The sequence below is a fragment of the Apodemus sylvaticus genome, chromosome 2 (assembly GCF_947179515.1).
Source record: "Apodemus sylvaticus chromosome 2, mApoSyl1.1, whole genome shotgun sequence".
Classification (NCBI taxonomy): domain Eukaryota; kingdom Metazoa; phylum Chordata; class Mammalia; order Rodentia; family Muridae; genus Apodemus; species Apodemus sylvaticus.
Genome location: NC_067473.1, coordinates 45,676,114 through 45,693,926, shown reverse-complemented (window position 1 = coordinate 45,693,926; position 17,813 = coordinate 45,676,114). Strand labels below are relative to the sequence as shown.

General features: G+C 42.0%; 1 protein-coding gene across 5 annotated transcripts in view; it reads left to right on the top strand.

Annotated features, from left to right (window-relative positions):
• Positions 1 to 10,437: 10,437 nt before the first annotated feature.
• The window catches only part of Tspan12 (tetraspanin 12), a 65,513-nt gene continuing 58,137 nt past the window's right edge, over positions 10,438 to 17,813 (top strand). The window contains exons 1-3 of one of the 5 annotated variants that reach the window (XM_052173285.1): positions 10,440 to 10,767; positions 11,068 to 11,278; positions 11,666 to 11,789. In XM_052173285.1, coding sequence (XP_052029245.1) covers positions 11,724 to 11,789 — 66 coding nt within the window. In that variant the 5' untranslated portion in view covers positions 10,440 to 10,767; positions 11,068 to 11,278; positions 11,666 to 11,723. Of the gene's footprint in view, positions 10,768 to 10,787; positions 10,843 to 11,067; positions 11,279 to 11,640; positions 11,790 to 17,813 lie in introns of those variants that run through there. The other 4 variants (XM_052173288.1, XM_052173283.1, XM_052173284.1 and 1 more) reach the window with 4 other exon arrangements.

Genomic DNA, 17,813 nt, shown 5'->3' with positions numbered 1-17,813 from the left:
GTACATGCACTGACCATGCAAAACAGAGCACATACATTAAACAGTTTTGAGGTATCAAAGTTACCTTTTCTTCTCTCTCCTAAGGACAGTGGTGATCAAGTGCCACATTTTTTCAGGAGGCAGTAAGGAATGTGGTCCTGGCAAACAAAATAGTCCATGGCTTAGCGCTCCCGTAGTTACAGAAGAAGGAAAATAAACTACTAGGTAACTAGAGAACTTTATCTCTTAAAAATAATAGGTCAAATTCAGTCCTGTCTACAATTTTCTCCAGAGACAGAAGGATATGCAAAATGGGGCTGGAGACATCATGGTTCAGCAGTTACAAGCCCAGTGCTGACTGTTCTTACAGAGGAAAGGTCCTGGGGTGTGATTGTAGGTATCCTCATGGAGATCACAAGGATTTTTATCACCCATTTCAGAGGACTTAATGCCTTCTTCTGGCTTAGAAGACAAGCAGACACACACACACACACACACACACACTATGCACTTAAACAAACAAACAAACAAACCCAACTAAGCTCAAAGGAAGAAATTAAAAGAAATGGCTTAGGTCACCTGCTGCGTAACATGAACCCTGCAAGGTCTCTGTGTTCCTGTTCTCACACCTGCAATCCTGCCATCAAACTTCCTTTCCCTTGCTTTATTCTGGTGACCTTGGCTCTCTATTTCTCTATTTCCTCCACTTCCTGTCAGCGACTTCTTCTACCCTGTTGTCTTCTTTCTTCCTTCTCTGCCTCACCACACCCGTCTTTTCTACCTCCACACACCTGATGCTACCCAAACCCTTCCTTTCCTTGTCTAATGCTTCAGTACCTATCTATATCTTGCATCCATGATAAAAATTTGGACACGTTTCTAAGGTGAGGAGATAAGGGTGCCTGGGAAAGGCTTTGGGACACAGGGATGGAAAAAACATTTAATATGTGAATATATAATATTCAGTTTTGTAAGATTAAGGCTCCTAGAAGAACACATGAAAGGGTACAGATTCAACTAAGCGTGGCTTTGTGCTGCTCATTAATTAAACTAAGTGAATGCTTTTGATTTGTTTTTATCATTTTTACATTAAGAAAATTCCTCAGAAGCAGGATAATTACAGCAGAAGCCTAATTACATGCTCACAGACCGTAGTCTTTCTGTTCCGATGCATTAATGGCTTCTTTTGTGTTATAATTGTTGCATTCATCAGGACATCGTTAAGTGTTGCCTTTGCAATAATCATGTGGGTAAGCCAGGGTGCCAAGTGGGGGATATGACACCAAAGAGGGAGCCAGAGATTTGAAATGGGTTTGTTCTACTGATTTGAAAACCACAGGAGCACTTTGTCCAAGTTACTGCAAGTCACTGATTTCCCTAATTATTTTGTGATGATTTTCAAGTTTTAAAAAAAATCCAACAATACTGTCATTTTGCACTGTAAATAAATGAGGATAAGTTAAAGGGTTCATGATTTGCAGGCTTGACTCTGGGTTAGAAGAACAAATGAGTAGCTATCTGTTGACATGGATTCATAAAGCAAAATTTAACTCCTGATGAATTCTCCAAGTCTTAAAGAAATTATAGGAGTAAGTATGAATGTGGGTACCCTGTACAGCTAACTGTATATTTTAAAACTTGAAAAGACAATGAAGAATCAAAAGAAAAGCAAGTTTAATAGTTAAAATTCCACCAAGAAAACAACATGAATATTTGATCCATAGAACAAACGGGTCATTTCTGAAGTTCTCTTAAGCCAAAAATTCTTGCTCGTTTTGTTTTGAAACAATGAAAGCATACAAACTAATCTGGTACCTTTAAAATCCTCCTAAACAGTGGTTAGAATTGCCTCTATCTAAACATCAAAGCCTTATTATTTATAGAATTAAAGGGTATCCCCTCATCATACTGACAGTGTTTAGATCTCCAAAAAGGGATGGCAGAATCTTGAATATTTCCCTTCGGGGCACAGAAACAGTCTGAAAAGAGCTGGAAGCGGAAAAAAGTTCTTCTGGTCTACCTTACTACCTTATGTGTTGTGAGGGCCATGTTAGGACCTGAATTTCAGAGGCAAGTACCAGGAAGTGTCCACAGAGGAGGAGAGAGAAGGCTGGCTTTCACAGTTCTGTGGCAACGGTCATGACAAATCCTTTCCCTTCCTTTCCTTCCTCCATCTCCTCTTTCTTCTCCCTCTCTCATTTCTCTGCTCCTCTCTTCCTTCTTTTTACCTTATCTCTAGCTGTTGCCTGTACCCTCTCTCTCTTCTTCCCTCTCCCTTCCTCTCTCATAAATATAATTTCCTTCTGATTTTATTCTATGTCTGTATTTTTGTGCTTCACATTTTTTTTTTGGCTAAGCCCTTTAGAAGGACTGGAAATTTGTAGATGTTAGTGTTCATTAATGTATGTTCAATGGAATATTAAGCCTATTTGGTATTAATAAGAATGTTATCTAGAGGAATCATCAGAATGGTTAATACATTGAAGAGCTTGCCAATGTCTAGGAGGTAAATGACTCGTGCTTCCTATGTCCTTAGACTTCTTAAAAGATTAGTGTTGATGCCCTCTTTGTTACACATGCCAATATCAACAATATCATGTCCCCAGGTCTTGCCTCTAGCACATCCTACCTATAAATATCAGAATAATTTTCCTAACCACCATTCGGCCATTTATTTCAAGGAATTATGCTATTAGGTCTTAGAAGACTGTAGAGCCAGACAACCTAGCATTCCAATAAAGACTATGGCATTTAGTTAACATGACCTGCCTTGATTTCATCATAACTGAGATGGGAAAAGTATTAAATTATCACTCTGTGTATGATGCTTAAAATATTTTCTAGCATATAGTAAGCACTGTAAAAAAAATCATGTTCATCTTTCTTTTAAAGCACCAATATGTCTCTTAAGGAGAGGATTATATGAAAAGGTCCAGGAGAGGGAAGTTCTAGGGTAGGGGAAGCAAACAAAATAACAGAGGTAGCTATGCCCTCTGCCAGAGGTGTTACCTGGAATTTGGAGCTGGAGTATAGTCAGTGGTAGCAACCAGACAGAGGGCCGGCCTTCACCAGGGCCCCAGGGAGGAGCTGACAGCAAGACAGGGACCACAGCAAGCTGGTCTAGCTTATGCTTGTTCTGAGTGGCTGTGTACTGCTCCAGATGCCCTTCCTTATTTCTTGAGATGTTAGTCAGAAACAGTAGTGAGCATAGTTTGTACCAGCTGCCCTTTGGAGCAGGCTTCAGGAAAGGCTGTTTCCTTCTGAAGGAAGGCCTGCAGAAGCCAGAAAGATGACCTGGACACGGCATCAGAACTCTGGAAGTATTTCCTCCTCTTTGCCCCATTCTAGAATCCCCAAAGGGAGTACAAGACGAAAACATTTTTTTACCCACGGCTTTCAGGAAAGTGGCTTAGCCTATTCTATTTAAACCTCAAAGGACAGTGTGACCCCCAGCTAAATTTAGGCCAATCATATATTACACAACCTTCAGGAGGCATGTGTACAGATAAGAAAACTGAGGCTTCTGGACGTCTCGGTCATGATGGAGAGAAAGCAGCACTGAAGAGGAGGTGCCACGTCTAACTTCTGCCGTGGTTGCTGCTGTTCACACACCTAGCATCAGTGTGCCCAGGAGTGGCTGCCTCTGGCTTTAAATTATTGACACTGCTCCGCCCAGCTGTTCCAGAAACAGTGCAAGCTTTTCCACGTAGAATAGTGGATTCTTAAAATTAGGCTGGAGACAATGTTTCCTGGAATCTTATTTCCCAATTTTGTGTGGACTAGACTTCGGGTCTCAGGATCCATCTCTCAGCTTGGCAAAGAGTGTTTAAATGAGTTGCTGTGAAAGGGAGTCTTGCTTCAGGGCAACATTCTACATTCTCTCTCTCTCTCTCTCTCTCTCTCTCTCTCTCTCTCTCTCTCTCTCTCTCTCTCTCTCTCTCTCTCCCCTCTGTCACTCCTTCCTTCCCTCCCTCCATTTTTTTCTCTCTACCCAACTCCCTTCCCTCTGAGCTCTGTCTATCTGCCAGGGCACCTGCCCTGCACCATTTGCTGCGTCCCTTTGACTCGGCCATCTGCCTTCCTGCTGAGATTTCCATGTTGGGCTTGCCAGTGAATTCCCCTCATACTCCGTTCCGCTTGGCTGCCTGAATTTACACTGCCTTTTGATGAGTCTTTGCTGGAGTTCCAGTCACACTGTAATTGATTGGTCTAGATGTGAGGTTCTGGCCATCCTCATCTGCTCCCATAACTGAGTGAAATGGGGCTGTCTGTGACAGCTCCATGTGCCCTAGACTGGTAAGTTTGTCTGGGAGACTTGGAGCCTAATCGAGCAGAAGGAAAAGCGGAGTTGACTTAGGTTATTTATCTTTAGGTAAGTTCATCAGAGGAAGGGGAAGAAAAAATAGGGAGAGAATCAATTCAGGTAGCAAACGTTTCCTGTTGGATTCTTAGTTTTCCAGCTGACCTAAGGAATGGTCACTGGGACCCAGTTAATGAAGTGACAGCGTGGTCAGTTCTCCGGCCCAGGCTGGCTGCTACTCATTCTTAAGCTTCCTTCCTGGAAATGAGAACCATTTCATCACCACATGGCAGACTTCAAAAGAGAGTGTGTGTGTGTGAGAGAGAGACTCAAGTAACAAGGACTCATAAAACATGAGCAGAATTCCTCTCTCTCTCTCTCTCTCTCTCTCTCTCTCTCTCTCTCTCTCTCTCTCACACACACACACACACACACATACACACACACACAAAGCTAAAACCCACATATAATTTAATTCTTACCAGTTATTTTGAAAAATACTTAAAATTTTTCTAAACGAATCTTGCTATCCCAAGTCTTTTCCACAGCTACTTACGGTGACTTTGATGTTAATGTTAAAAGATGGAGTCAAGAGATGGAAATGTCCATAAGTCATTGAATGTGATAGTGAGAGTTCCCAATCGGAGTCATATGTCCCCAAAAGGTTATCAGCCTTTTTCTGCAGAAATTGCTGGACAGCTTATATTTCTTTCTAAGAAAATCAGTCATAAAAAGATAAGACATCATGAAAATCATCTGTGTCATTTAAATAAATGTTGCTTTACCACCAAAAGAGAATAAGGACATTAGTTCTTTCTCATTTATCAACCAGTCATATGTGAGGCCATACTATGAAATATAAAATAGGAATTTACTACAACTCTGGATCATAAAATATGGTTTTGGCTAGCAACCACACTTATGCACACACCTTAATGCACTCATCTACACACACACACACACAGATGCACATCTATACACAGACAAACATAGATACACATGCAGTAAGAGAAAGTTTAAATTCTAGCGGCACTATTTTTGTTCATACTAAATTCTCATCATACAAACAGCTGAATTTACATACAATACTTTCATACATGGTAGGATGAGGATATCTCTGTTTGGGGTAGCTAAGCAAACTTCATTTTCAAAAGCAAACATTTTACTACTATAAATGGATAAACATTTAATGAAGTGTCCAGTTGGCACAGAAACTGAAGGGATAGAAAGTTAGGGTGTGTCACAGTTTGTTTAACCTTTCTCTAACTGTTGGACCATGAACAGGACAAAATGCTGATATCCTGATACAGTGGAGTGATTTTGTTTTTAGAGGATTCTCTTAAAGAAAGTAGAATCATTAAATAGACCAGCATTCTTTCCTTTCCTTTACATTTCTTTTATTTTCAAATTGCTGAATTTAGATTCTTCATAAAGGAAAGTCATTTTTTAGATTTTCTACATTTTTGCTTTCTGAAGAGAAACTGTGCCAAGGAAGTTGTAAATTGAAAGTTGGAATTTCTCTAGGGCTTTGATTCTCCTAGGTCTAAGTTCCCAGTAATGATTCAGTGGCTATCTATTGAGTGCAGCTCGGCTGCGGGTTAAAATGCCTGCTGGTATCAGAGTAAAGGCATATTTATTGCTAGCAAGGAATTCACCTTTGTGTATGTAGCAGGGTCACAGGAAATAACGCAAGTGTGACAACTTCCCATAGTAATGCAGTGTATGTGTGTGTGTGTGGGGGGGGGGGTGTAGGGGAGTGGTTCTTTAATCCCTAGAGAGATTCGCAGGGAGGAAACAATTTCTTTTCCCTGCAGAAATAGTGCTGACTGCATGTGATGTCTGGATTCACATAACGGCTTTGTGAGTGTGAGGAGATGAGGTGGCTGAGGACAGAGAGGTGGTGCAGGTGTGTGGGAAGAGTCAGGAGAGGCAAGATCTGACGCCATGACTGTCACAGAGTACAAAGCTGTGTTTGTCAATTCGCTGTCAAGCAAACTGCTCTGCTTGTCTAGTGGAGTGGCATTTTGAATAGAATTTTCAGTTAGTATATTATATTTGAGTTTAGTTAAAGAAATTTTAGGCTATTCAGTTAGATGATAATTTTATGTAAATATTGAAAGCTACATATATTGGTATTAGTTATATAGAGCACTGGGGCATTCTGTTTGTTTGAAATTTAAATTTGACTAGATATTTTGTTTTTTTTAAAAATTGATTTACTTTTCTTTTTATTTTTGGAGCAGGGTTCCATTATGTAGCATTGGCTGTCCTGGAGCTCACTGTGTAGACCGGGCTAGCCTGGAACTCACAGAGATCCTCTTCCTTCTGCCTCCTGTGTGATAGGATTAAGTCATGAATCACCTTGCATTTTATCTGGATATTTTTAAACTTACAGTACAGTGAAGGTTACTTGATTCAGTAAAATACACTTTTTTTTGGTCTTATTAGGCATGTGCTTTCAGAAGATAAAGGTAAGAACATATCTATAGCTTGAGTATGCAAGAAATGACCTGTCTGTCTTCCTCCTTAGAGCCTGTCAGTGGACTCCCACCCCAGATTTGAGGTACTGTGTACAGGTTAACCGTGGCAACAGGAAGATAAGCATTATTTAGAAACCAAACCTTAGCTTCTCCTTTACTCGCTGACTATGCAGTCCTGAAGCAGTCAATTTTGTCACAGTACTCCATCACGATTCTGAGAAGTTAATATGTCATTGTGGGAAACAGCCATTATGTGATATATATAAAAGACTTGTTTAAAAAAAAAAAAGAAAAAAGAAAACCCTAAACCAAAGCCCAAACCCCCCGTTAGCCTCCTTTGTTTGACAGTTGTGAAGAACTGCTTTTTATGCTCAGAAGCCAGCAAAACTCTTTCCTGTAACTGAGCACCTTGCTGCCCTGCCCTTCGCCTCCACACTGTGGGTAGGACAGGTGTGCTGGCTTATGGAGAGAGGAGCCTTCATCTGTCTTACCCCACGACTGAGTTTTGCTTTTAACTCTGGAATTGACAAGTAGGTGACTGTAAATGCACCTCTTATTCATATTATCATCACTAAATAAACAGGAAAGAATTGTTTTGCCTTTTCTCAGCAGGCAGGGACTTATATTTTTAATATCTTCAGCTGGCGAGAGGTACAGTAAGTGCCACACACTCAAATAATATTTAATGAAGTACACGATGCCTTAGAAGGGGCTCCCGCCTCCCTGGCAATGAGCAGAATATACAAATATGTTATTCCTTACTCAAATAGTAGTGATGCCCATGTAGTGAACACTGCTTGAGAAAGCTGTAGAGCCTGCAGAACAACACCTATGATTCCCATCCCTGTAGCCAAGAGCTTCCTAACAGGAGACCTTGCTGAGGATATAAAGCCACAATGAAGGCAGAGAGGTGTCAAGAGGTATGGTCAAGTAGAGGCCATGACAGCTGCCCTGTTTTGCAATATTCTAAATGTGATGAGGTCTCTCATACTGAAATTGATTAAGCTTCTAAAGACTGTTTGTCAGGAATATTAGTGAAATAACTACAGTTTTTTTTTTCTTCTTGCTTGGAAAGAGGGGATGCCTACAGTTCCTCCACTGGCAGGTGAGGGATTTAAACCCACTGCACCCCAAGGAGGCTCTTCTGCTCATTTGAGGCTTCCAGGAAAGCCTAGTAGAGTTTTAAACTTTACTGCACATCCAGTAAACGGAAATGTTTGGAAATGTGGAAATAAATTGCATGCTAAGGCCACACCTGTGGAGACTTCAGTGTGCTGGAGTTCACTAGAGCACCAGGATTTTTCTGGATTCCATTGCCTTGCCTGACTTCAATTGCACCAAGAGATGCCCACGTTAAGCTGCCGCTTTGGCTTTCTTTTTTTTTCTTTTTTTCTTTTATTTATTTTTTTTATTCGATATGTTTTTTACTTACATTTCAAATGATTTCCCCTTTTCTGGCTCCCCACTCCCCAAAAGTCCCATAAGCCCTCTTCCCTCCCCCTGTTCCCCTATCCACCCCTTTCCCCTTCCCTGTTCTGGTATTCCCCTGTACTGTTGCACTGAGTCTTTCCAGAACCAGGAGCCACTCCTCCGTTCCTCTTGGACATCATTTAATATGTGGATTATGTTTTGGGTATTCCACGTTTCTAGGCTAATATCCACTTATTAGTGAGTACATACCATGATTCATCTTTTGAGTCTGGGTTACCTCACTTAGTATGATCTTCTCCAGCTCCATCCATTTGTCTAAGAATTTCATGAATTCATTGTTTCTGATGGCTGAATAGTATTCCACTGTGTATATATACCACATTTTTTTTTGTATCCATTCCTCTGTGGAGGGACATCTGGGTTCTTTCCAGCTTCTGGCTATTATAAATAGGGCTGATATGAACATAGTGGAGCATGTATCCTTATTGCATGGCAGGGAATCCTTTGGGTATATGCCCAGGAGTGGTATAGCAGGGTCCTCCGGAAGTGTAATGCCCAGATTTCTGAGGAACTGCCAGACTGATTTCCAAAGTGGTTGCACCATCTTGCAATCCCACCAGCAGTGGAGGAGTGTTCCTTAGGTCCCTCATTTCTTATTTACCACGAAGAGAGAGGACAAACATACTTCTAATAATCTTTTAACTGCATTATTCTTTTATCAAACTTGGGCAGGTGACCCCTAAGAGTTTATAGATTATGCAGAAAGCAGTTACCAATCTTCTAACAATAGGAGACAGATTTATTTATTTATTTTTATTGTTGGCATTTATTTCTCCCTTTTAATGGCAAAGCCTCTCTTGTATGAGGAATTTTTTTTTTTTTTTTTTTTTTTTTTTTTTTTTTTTTTGTCTCTCAGGAACTGTGTGGCACCAAACACTTTTGGATGGTGGTTTGTTTCAGTAGCCGTCCTTGTGAAGCAGGCTGCTGACCTTGTCCTTGTCTGTGAACACTGGGGATGAAGGGTGGAAGCCGCTTTCTTAGCTCCTCCCACAGTTTCAGAAGCCACTTCGTTACTGGAGTGGGAGTCATCTGATGGATGACTAGACAATTTCCTTGGCAATCTGTGTGGATGCCTGTCCTTCTTGTTTGCTTTTTAGAACTTGTTGTCTTAGTGATTTGCTTTGGAAGAATGTTAATACCCTAGCCCTGGGCATCCACATTGTCTCTCTTGGTCTTGACCTTGGTACCAACCAATTGAGAGCATGTCTCCTTGTCGCTTTGGCCACGCAGCAGACAGGTGGTGATGGACACAGACCACAGCTGCAAGTTGTCCCGAGGACTCCCGTTATTAGTTTTTCTCAAAGATGTTGCTTGGATCTCAGGTGACTCACTTTTTTTTTTTTGGTGAGGTTTTATTTGCTATTTGATGAGGGAATAAATGATCACAGCAACATATACTATGAGGGATAAAACCCAATCTTTTACAGGAGCAACATGAGCCAGCAATTTTAATTTTTAAGTGTGAAAATGTCTTACTTCTGAAATAGAAGACAGGTTTGGAAATATGCATTGTGGTTATTGTGATACCCTATTGAATTTCTAGTTTGAAAAAAAAAAAAGAAAGAAAGAAAAAAGAAAAAAACAAGGCGGCTTTCCAAAGACTCACTACCCTGTGTGCATTTCCAGATGAAATTACCACTTCCAACATTGCCAAGACAACCATATCAGGAGAAAATTCGAAAACTTTGGATTACTTGTGAAATAATTATCTGGTCTTTTCCCTATCTGGATGCTAAATCTGTATAGGGATACACTGATGGTTTTGCTAATGTTAGTAGAGCAGAGTGGGAAAGAAATGTTGTTTTATATATTTATTTATATACTTTTGATCAGGGAGTGCAACAGATCAATAAGGTTCACAGGACAGGACGTTAATGACAAGTCACAGGAGGCAGCTCCATAAAGGTCCTGAAAACTAGTCTCTTATTGCAGGAATTGGGTTGGGCCACCCGTGGCCCCCCTTTTCAAACACAAATATTTTCATATAATAAAAGCCTGCTTCCTTATAACCCACCCTCCATTGCCTCGACGCCACCGTTTTAAAGGGGTTTGCTGAGAGGACTCCTCCTAGTTTTGCAGGTTTTTAATCTCTCTCTGGTATTCTATCTCGTAGAGGTGAAAAATCTCTCTGGGGTGTCACCCTAGGAGAGAGGGACAAGAAACACCCACTAGGACCCAACCCGGCAGCCAGCGGCCGAGCATGCGCTGAGAGTTTGAGCAGCTGGCCCTGGCTGCCGCTGCTGCCTTGTCCGGACTTGGCGAGGACTTGGGAGGGACAGCGGCGTTGGGAGGTGGCTTAGCAGAGACTTTCCAGCGACTGCTGCCCAGGACTTTTTTTTTTTTCCTTTTTCTTTTTCCCAGGAGTCAGCGACCGCGACGGCTGGGGAGAGGAAGACAAGGAAGCGTCTGCTGCTGGAGCTGATGCAGTCCTTTGGCTCTCCGGGAGGAGCGTCCCTGCCTCGATGAGTGTCTGCCGTGTGTCCCCGACTGTCCCCCGGCAGGAGCGCAGCTCGAACAGTGAGTGGCCACAAGTCCCGCATCTCTCCTGCCCGCCGTCCCTGCCGCCAGCCAGAGTGGCTTCTGCCCTGCGCGGTGCGTCCTGTCGGGGGCGCACGGCCGGCTGCGGTGACTTTGCCTGACCGCACAGGCTTTGTGCTCTGCGGGTGGCGGGGACCTTAGTGTCGCGGCCGCACGCGGGGCCCCGAGGTTGCGCGTCCGGGGGCCGTGGTGGTTAGTAGTGAATGATGACCAGTCTGGCCGCACCGGCCCTGACTCCCCAATGCCTGCCCTCCCCCCCCCCCCCCCCCCCCGCCCCAGGCTCATCCATTATTCCCGGACGGCAAACTGCATTTCTCACGTTCTTCCAAAGAAACCCTAGTCACCGGGCGGGATCCCAGCTCTGCGCTGCGCCCCCAGTGGCTCCAGAGTTCACACCCGAGCTGTGCGGACCCAGTGGTAGGGTGGGAGCACTGAGGCAGGGCCCAGGAGCTGCCCAGGGAAGGGCACTCTGGTGCTCCGAGAGATCGAGGTGTGTGTGTGTGTGTGTGTGTGTGTGTGTGTGTGTCCTTGGGGATAGGGGTAGCAATGGAGCCTGTGGCATCTCCAGAGACACAAAGCTGTCGATCAGGAAACAGCAAGGAAAGTCTCAAGGGCCTTGCCACAGTTCCCCTGGGAAAACTAGTTTACTGTATGTCTTCATTCATCCAGAGAGGCAACCTTTTCTTTTGGCAGCAGGTGTTATCCGATGCCAAGTGAGAACTTTTGGGAGTTTTGTTTCCTTTAAGACTCTAACAAATGAATTTTGATGAGAGTACTTCTGAAATAAACTAGGCTTGGGGATCCTGGGGACCGAGCTGAGGGCAGGCAGAGGGGGCTCACTTGTGAAGTTAGTTCTCTGCTGTGCCCGCCCCTGCAGACCGCTGGACCAGTAGAATGTGGTGAGAGGATGGGGCTTCTCCCTCCCAAGACTCACAATGGCCAGAGAAGATTCCGTGAAGTGTTTGCGCTGCTTGCTCTACGCCCTCAACCTGCTCTTTTGGGTGAGTCTAACAGTCCTGCTATCCCAGCAGGTGAGGATGGCTAGACCGGGTTTTCTCAACTACCAGCTAAGGCGCCAAAGGGCATGGCTCAGCGTTAATTAACGACATGAGATCATATCCTCTGTTTTTCAGAGAAGTAAAAATTGACCTTCTTAGAATACCTTTGATCTAACTCAAGCTCCATCTGTAATTAGAAAAAAACAGTCGCTCCTGTATACAAGTGTATAACAGGAAGCTAATCTAAGGATATAAATAAGTGCACGTTTGTACTGGAAGATAAGAGAATATGACTGACTACTCGGGAACCGCTAGTTTGCAGAAATTATAGATAACTGTGCAAGCCTTACATTTTTTCTTTACATCGCCATTGCAGCGTATAAAAATTTGTTGGGGCAACTACTCTTAATATATCTTTGGAAGGAGTCACACCTAGATATCTTATCAAAAGCCTGGATAGGCGTTTAAAGGGAATTCCATATAGTCCAAAAGGTGGTTTTCATATAACTATTTCTAAGTTGGGAATGTTTGAGGAATTTTATATACAGTTTTTGGAAAAAAAATAACACATCCATTTAGGAAACAAAATACATACAATTTAAAAGCCCATGGAAATGATGCTGCACGAGTTAGTGACTTTCTGTGTTTTCTATGCAACTTTTCATCGAGTGTGAGTGTTGTATTATTTATAATGCTTATGGAAATATGAGTATTAAAACTCTGAATGTTTTACTTCAGAAGGTTGTCATACTTAAGCAAGTTCCCTTGTGCCATTTTTTGTGTTCCTTTAATAATTTATATTCACCGTTTCCTGCTGGAAATTTTAGTGTGTGATGTATTTATTTCTCTGTCTGTCTGGCATTGGCCTGCCCCCTTATTTCCTGACAGTTATTACAGCTGGTCTCTAGAGGAGGATTTTTTTTTTTTTGTTGTTGTTGTTAAATTGTTCCTTTTGGATTGACAGCATTCTAAGAGGACAAATTAAGTCTTTAATAAGTCATTTGAGCACTATCCAAAAGGACACCTTCTAAAACTTAATATGAAAAGCATTGAGTAATTACACTCACCATTTGCAAATAGAAAAATCACTGATTGATTTTACTGTGCCTTTTAATTCTAAAAGGGCACATTTGAAAGTTGCTCATTAGCTTACCAACTTAGCTCTCAGGTATTGAGACTTTGAGCTCTGATTCTTCTAACTTCTAAAATATGTAGTTATCACTCTTATTACTAAATTTCCACTTGCCTACATTATTCTTCTTAGTGATACACTTTCACACTAAAGGGATTTTTATGGAAGACCTTGATGAACTTCCTTTCTTTGTGAATCAGGAAATCGAGAGCAAGGCTGGCTATTCCAGTGATGGTGCACCCAGGGACAGAACTCAGCACTCTTGCACCCAGATGATGTCTTTAACACACAGCCTTTGCGAATTTCCAAACATCCTCATTAATAAGATCTTTTGTTATTTAATGAAAATAAAAGCAAACACTGGGGGAAATTCAAATCATTCTGCAAAAGCATTGCTCTTTGGAACAATGAAATTTGCTTAAAAAAACCACCCTTTTCTTAAACATTTGCAAGCCCCTTCATGGTACCAGGGACTGCAAAATGTACATTTTACTGTTACCCTGTCCTTCAACTTTCCGTCTATGAGAGTAAGTGGTTCTGATTTGTGTGTTTGTCTAGATCGCCAACGCCTCTGTCTCCAGCTCTCCCCCACACGCATGAGCTCATCTGTAGCAATCCAGTATGCTCCCTCTATATTTTAATTGGATTTAGACAGAGATAACATGCCCTTATCACTACCCACATGTGTCTAGTCACATTCATATGCATTGCTTATATATCACTTATACCAAAATGTATGTGTTGACAGCAGAAACACAATGGCAAAATGTAGCTAACATCAATAAGACAGTAAACTCCAAAATAGCTCATGTGTGGTTAGTATGTGTTTACCAGGTAAATTTAGTATCTCAGTTGTCTAGTCTTTAAAGCAGGTATTTTTTTAAGAGGTGTTGTGGACATTCCTAACAATGGCACAAAGTGCTGTTTAGAAGCCGGGTGGCCAGTGCAGTTACCACAGTCTTGATAATCTCCTCAAGGAGACAAACAGGAAGTGGATTGTTACTATTCCTGGTAGCAGTTACTATTGCCCTGATTAGAGGAGCAGTAACTTTGTATGAGTTTTTCTATAGCTTAAAGACAAAGACATCAATAGACACTATCATTTGTTTGAAAGTATCTTTTCCCACCCTGCAGGAATACTGTGCTTTTCAATTTTGGCCAATCTGAAGATTTAAAGTCTTATGTTATTATTTCTTTATTCTTTTGCATCTCTTAGTACCAAAAAGAATGGCCACCCCATTATATGCTTACACATATTTTTCATGCATTTCCTTTTGTGCTTTATATTATTTACCCATTTTGTTCTGATTGAGATTTGTCCCTCTTGCTTGTTGATTTTATCTGTTGTTGCAAAATAGTCAAACACAGTTTTGTATTTTTTTTGTAGATGAGTATATGTCCTTTTATACCTCCAACTCTTTTTTTGTCTTGGTTATGGTTTACTTTTCCATATATATATATACTCACTCTGTAGATCAGTAGATCAGGCTGGCCTCGAACTCAGAAATTCTAGACTTTAATATTTTTTAAAATGTGTGTATGCATGTGTGAGGTGTGTGCTTGTGTGAGGTGTGTGCATGTGTGAGGTGTGTGCATGTGTGAGGTGTGTGCTTGTGTGAGGTGTGTGTGTGTGTGTGTGTGTGTGATGTATATGTAGGTCTGCCAGTGCTATGGCCTGTGGATGGATATCACAAGATGACTTTATAGAGTCAACACCCTTCCTCTACCTGTATGTGGATTCAAGGCATTGAACAGAGATATTAGGCAAGCTCTTTTGGACTGGCATGTAGTGCCAATCCTAAGTCTTAAGATTTTTTTTTTTAAATTTTCATTCAGTTAAAAGTATGCACAGGGGCCAGGCATGATGGCCCATGTTGGCAATCCTTATTTTAGGGAGGCTGACGCAGGAGGATTGCAAGGCCAGGCTGGTTTGGTAATGCGGTCTAGGCCAGCTCTTGGATACAAAATGAGACTTTGTTTCAAAAAGAAAAGCACACAGCAGATAAACAGCCAAAAAAAAGTTACTGAAGCAGTTGATAACATCTTATGAGATGATTATTCTAACTTTGGGAAACCTGGGCAAATATCTTCAGAGAGAAATCATTTAAAATCCTTTCAACTCAGAGCAGCTTTCGGCCCCTGCTGGGCTGGCTCCAAGGCATCCACTCCTCTCTAGCTCTCCTCACAGACAGGGATAAAGAAAGCAGTGCTCAGATGAGTTCTGCTGGTGAGCATCAGAACAGGAAGTCCAAGCCCAGTTTTGCTTAGTTATCCGTATGTAGAGACGGGATACTGTCAGGAACCCTGATGAATGTATTTGCATCAAGTAAGCATCCTCATTCCCAGCCCTCCAGAGCTGGACCCTCAGTCCGCAGTGTGCACGGAGAGTTACCTAAGCATGTTGCTAAACTTCAAGCTCAGCTTCCCTGTGTGTGCACTTGAGTGTGCGTGTGCATACGTGTGCTGGAAAGGACATGCCGGGAAGTACTGGGCCACTGATTTTCATCCGTAGCTCTCAACATGTTAATGGGGTTTCTCAGTCATAGCTGAGCTGTGCCCTTTCTGTACCAGCAGGAACAAGTGCTGGCTTCTACTTCTCATTGGAATTATAAGTTGGACAAACAAATAAGGAATTTGCATCATTATTTTCTAAGTCAGACTTCACATCCTGACCATGGCCAGGGGATTCCCCCCTCTCTCTCTTGTTTGCAAGTTGACACACTTTCAGTTGTTACCCATAGAGCTTGGAAGTAGAACCTTGACTGGGAGGTGGTGGTGCACACCTTTAATCCCAGCCCTTGGGAGGCAGAGGCAGGTGGATTTCTGAGTTCGAGGCCAGCCTGGTCTACAGAGTGAGTTCCAGGACAGCCTGAGCTACACAGAGCCCTGTCTCAGGAAAAAAAGAAAGAAAGAAAGTAGGACCTTATACCTTATACACATATATGAGTGTGTTTATTTTAATACCTTTTAAATATTGTACTCAATGCTCTTCTCAACCCCAGTGAGGGTTTTTTTTCCCTGCAGAAGAGAAGAATACATTCTAATTGGGAAAACATAAACATAGATAGCCCACATAGTTTTTTGCTTTGCTATCCTCAAAATTGAAAACTCTTTAAGGAAAAGGGTAGATCTTGAGTCTTTACGTTTTGTAAGTATACCCTGTCGTCTGTGTGTTTAAGAGGAAGCAACCAACAAGTGTTCAGACCTCAGCGCTCTGCATTCTCTTCATTCCTGCAGAGCTGTGACTCTGACGTGGCATCTGTTGAGTGTCTCCCACAGTGTGAAGATGCTTGACCCTGCTGCAGTTGCAAGGGGATAAGCCAGCCATTCTGGCTTCTGGTGTTTTACGGGTGTTGTATTGTTGTGTGCGGAGGAGCAGCACATACCGGGTGATGTTGGGCCTTTGCTCCTTTTGTTGGAGATGACGCTTCCCGAGGTCCAAGATGTCAGAAGGTGCCAATTCTCTTTAACGGAAGCATCTCATTCTTCCTATTTCAAATGATGTTACTTGAAGACCTGAAAGATTTCTTCTCTTTTAGAAGTGTTATTCTTAGGTGACATGTGTCTGTTATTATTAAGAAGAGTAAGTGTGCCTATTTTGAAAGTTGGTAAAAATGGCAAATACTTCATATTTCACAAAATGTGTATTTATAATTCCCTAAAAGCATACTACTCTTTCTGTAGTATTTAAGCGTGTTTTCACTGAGTGTTATTGGTTCTTGCTTACCATTGTAAATTCTACTAAGAATGGCTTTCCCTAAGTAAACATGAAAAAAAGACCTCGAAAGCCCACAGGTGAGCAAAACATCTTGTTCATAATTTAGCAATGGTTTGGGGACAGATGAAGCAGGAGGCCTGGAAGGAATTTCCCTTTTGTTCTCTGGCCATCAGCATCTGTAGTGAGATGGTTTTCTATCATAAATACCCTAAAAAGTTACTTTGGCATATTAAAATAACTCTTAGATCACTATTTTTCACTTTATACTATAAATAGCATTTGAGTTTTATTTTTAACTCTTTCTAAGTTGTGGTGAAAAGCCCTCCGATTTTTTTTGAGCTCTCTTAAAAATCAATTTCCATTATGAAAAGTTAATCAAGGCCAAGCTAGTCTTTGTAAAATACATCATGTTGTAGCTGTCATAGACTTAAGTCACTATGTACCTCACAGAGGGAGGGCCTTGTGAACTAGATAGCAGATTCTGAATTTGATCCATGCCTACCAGAGACAGGAACATTGGGTCACGTGCTCATCCTCCCAGCTTCGTTCAGTGAATAACCTCAAGTTGGTCAGCGGTACAGCAGAGTGGACCGGGCTGCCTCAGTCAGCAGTGCCCAATGCGGCATTCCACCTTGCTTTCAAGACTGTACTTGTTCTCTTGGAAACCAGCGTGATTCTGAGAATGAAGAAGTCTCCACTAATCATGAGAGACTTAAAAAGTGAGCTTCTCCAGTGCAGGGAAGGAGAGTCATAGGGAAAGAAAGACAATGATAAATGAAAACTCTCATTCTAAACTGTTATTCCAGATGCTGCTGATAAAGCCACTTCTAATTAATGGAGTCAGGGCTTAAATTATGCCCAGAAGTAATTTCTCAACCTCTTCTGGCCATTGTTACCACTGTTTTACTCTTTCACAACAGTGGCAAATAGTGCTGTGTGTTTAGTCTCTGTCTCTCGAGTCTGCTCCTCCAAGGAAAGCTGGGAAGGCAGGCAGGGTGGTGGCAACCGTGTCAGGGGGAACGTGTAACTTTGGCCTCCACACCAACAAGAATTTATTTTACTTACTGTGTAAAAAGTCAGTTCTTAAAGAAGTAAAGCTCTTACTTCAGTTTCAGTGTTCTCAAGATGAGTAGACACGCTTCCGAAAACCTGTCTTCTTTGTTGGAGTTCTCTTTGT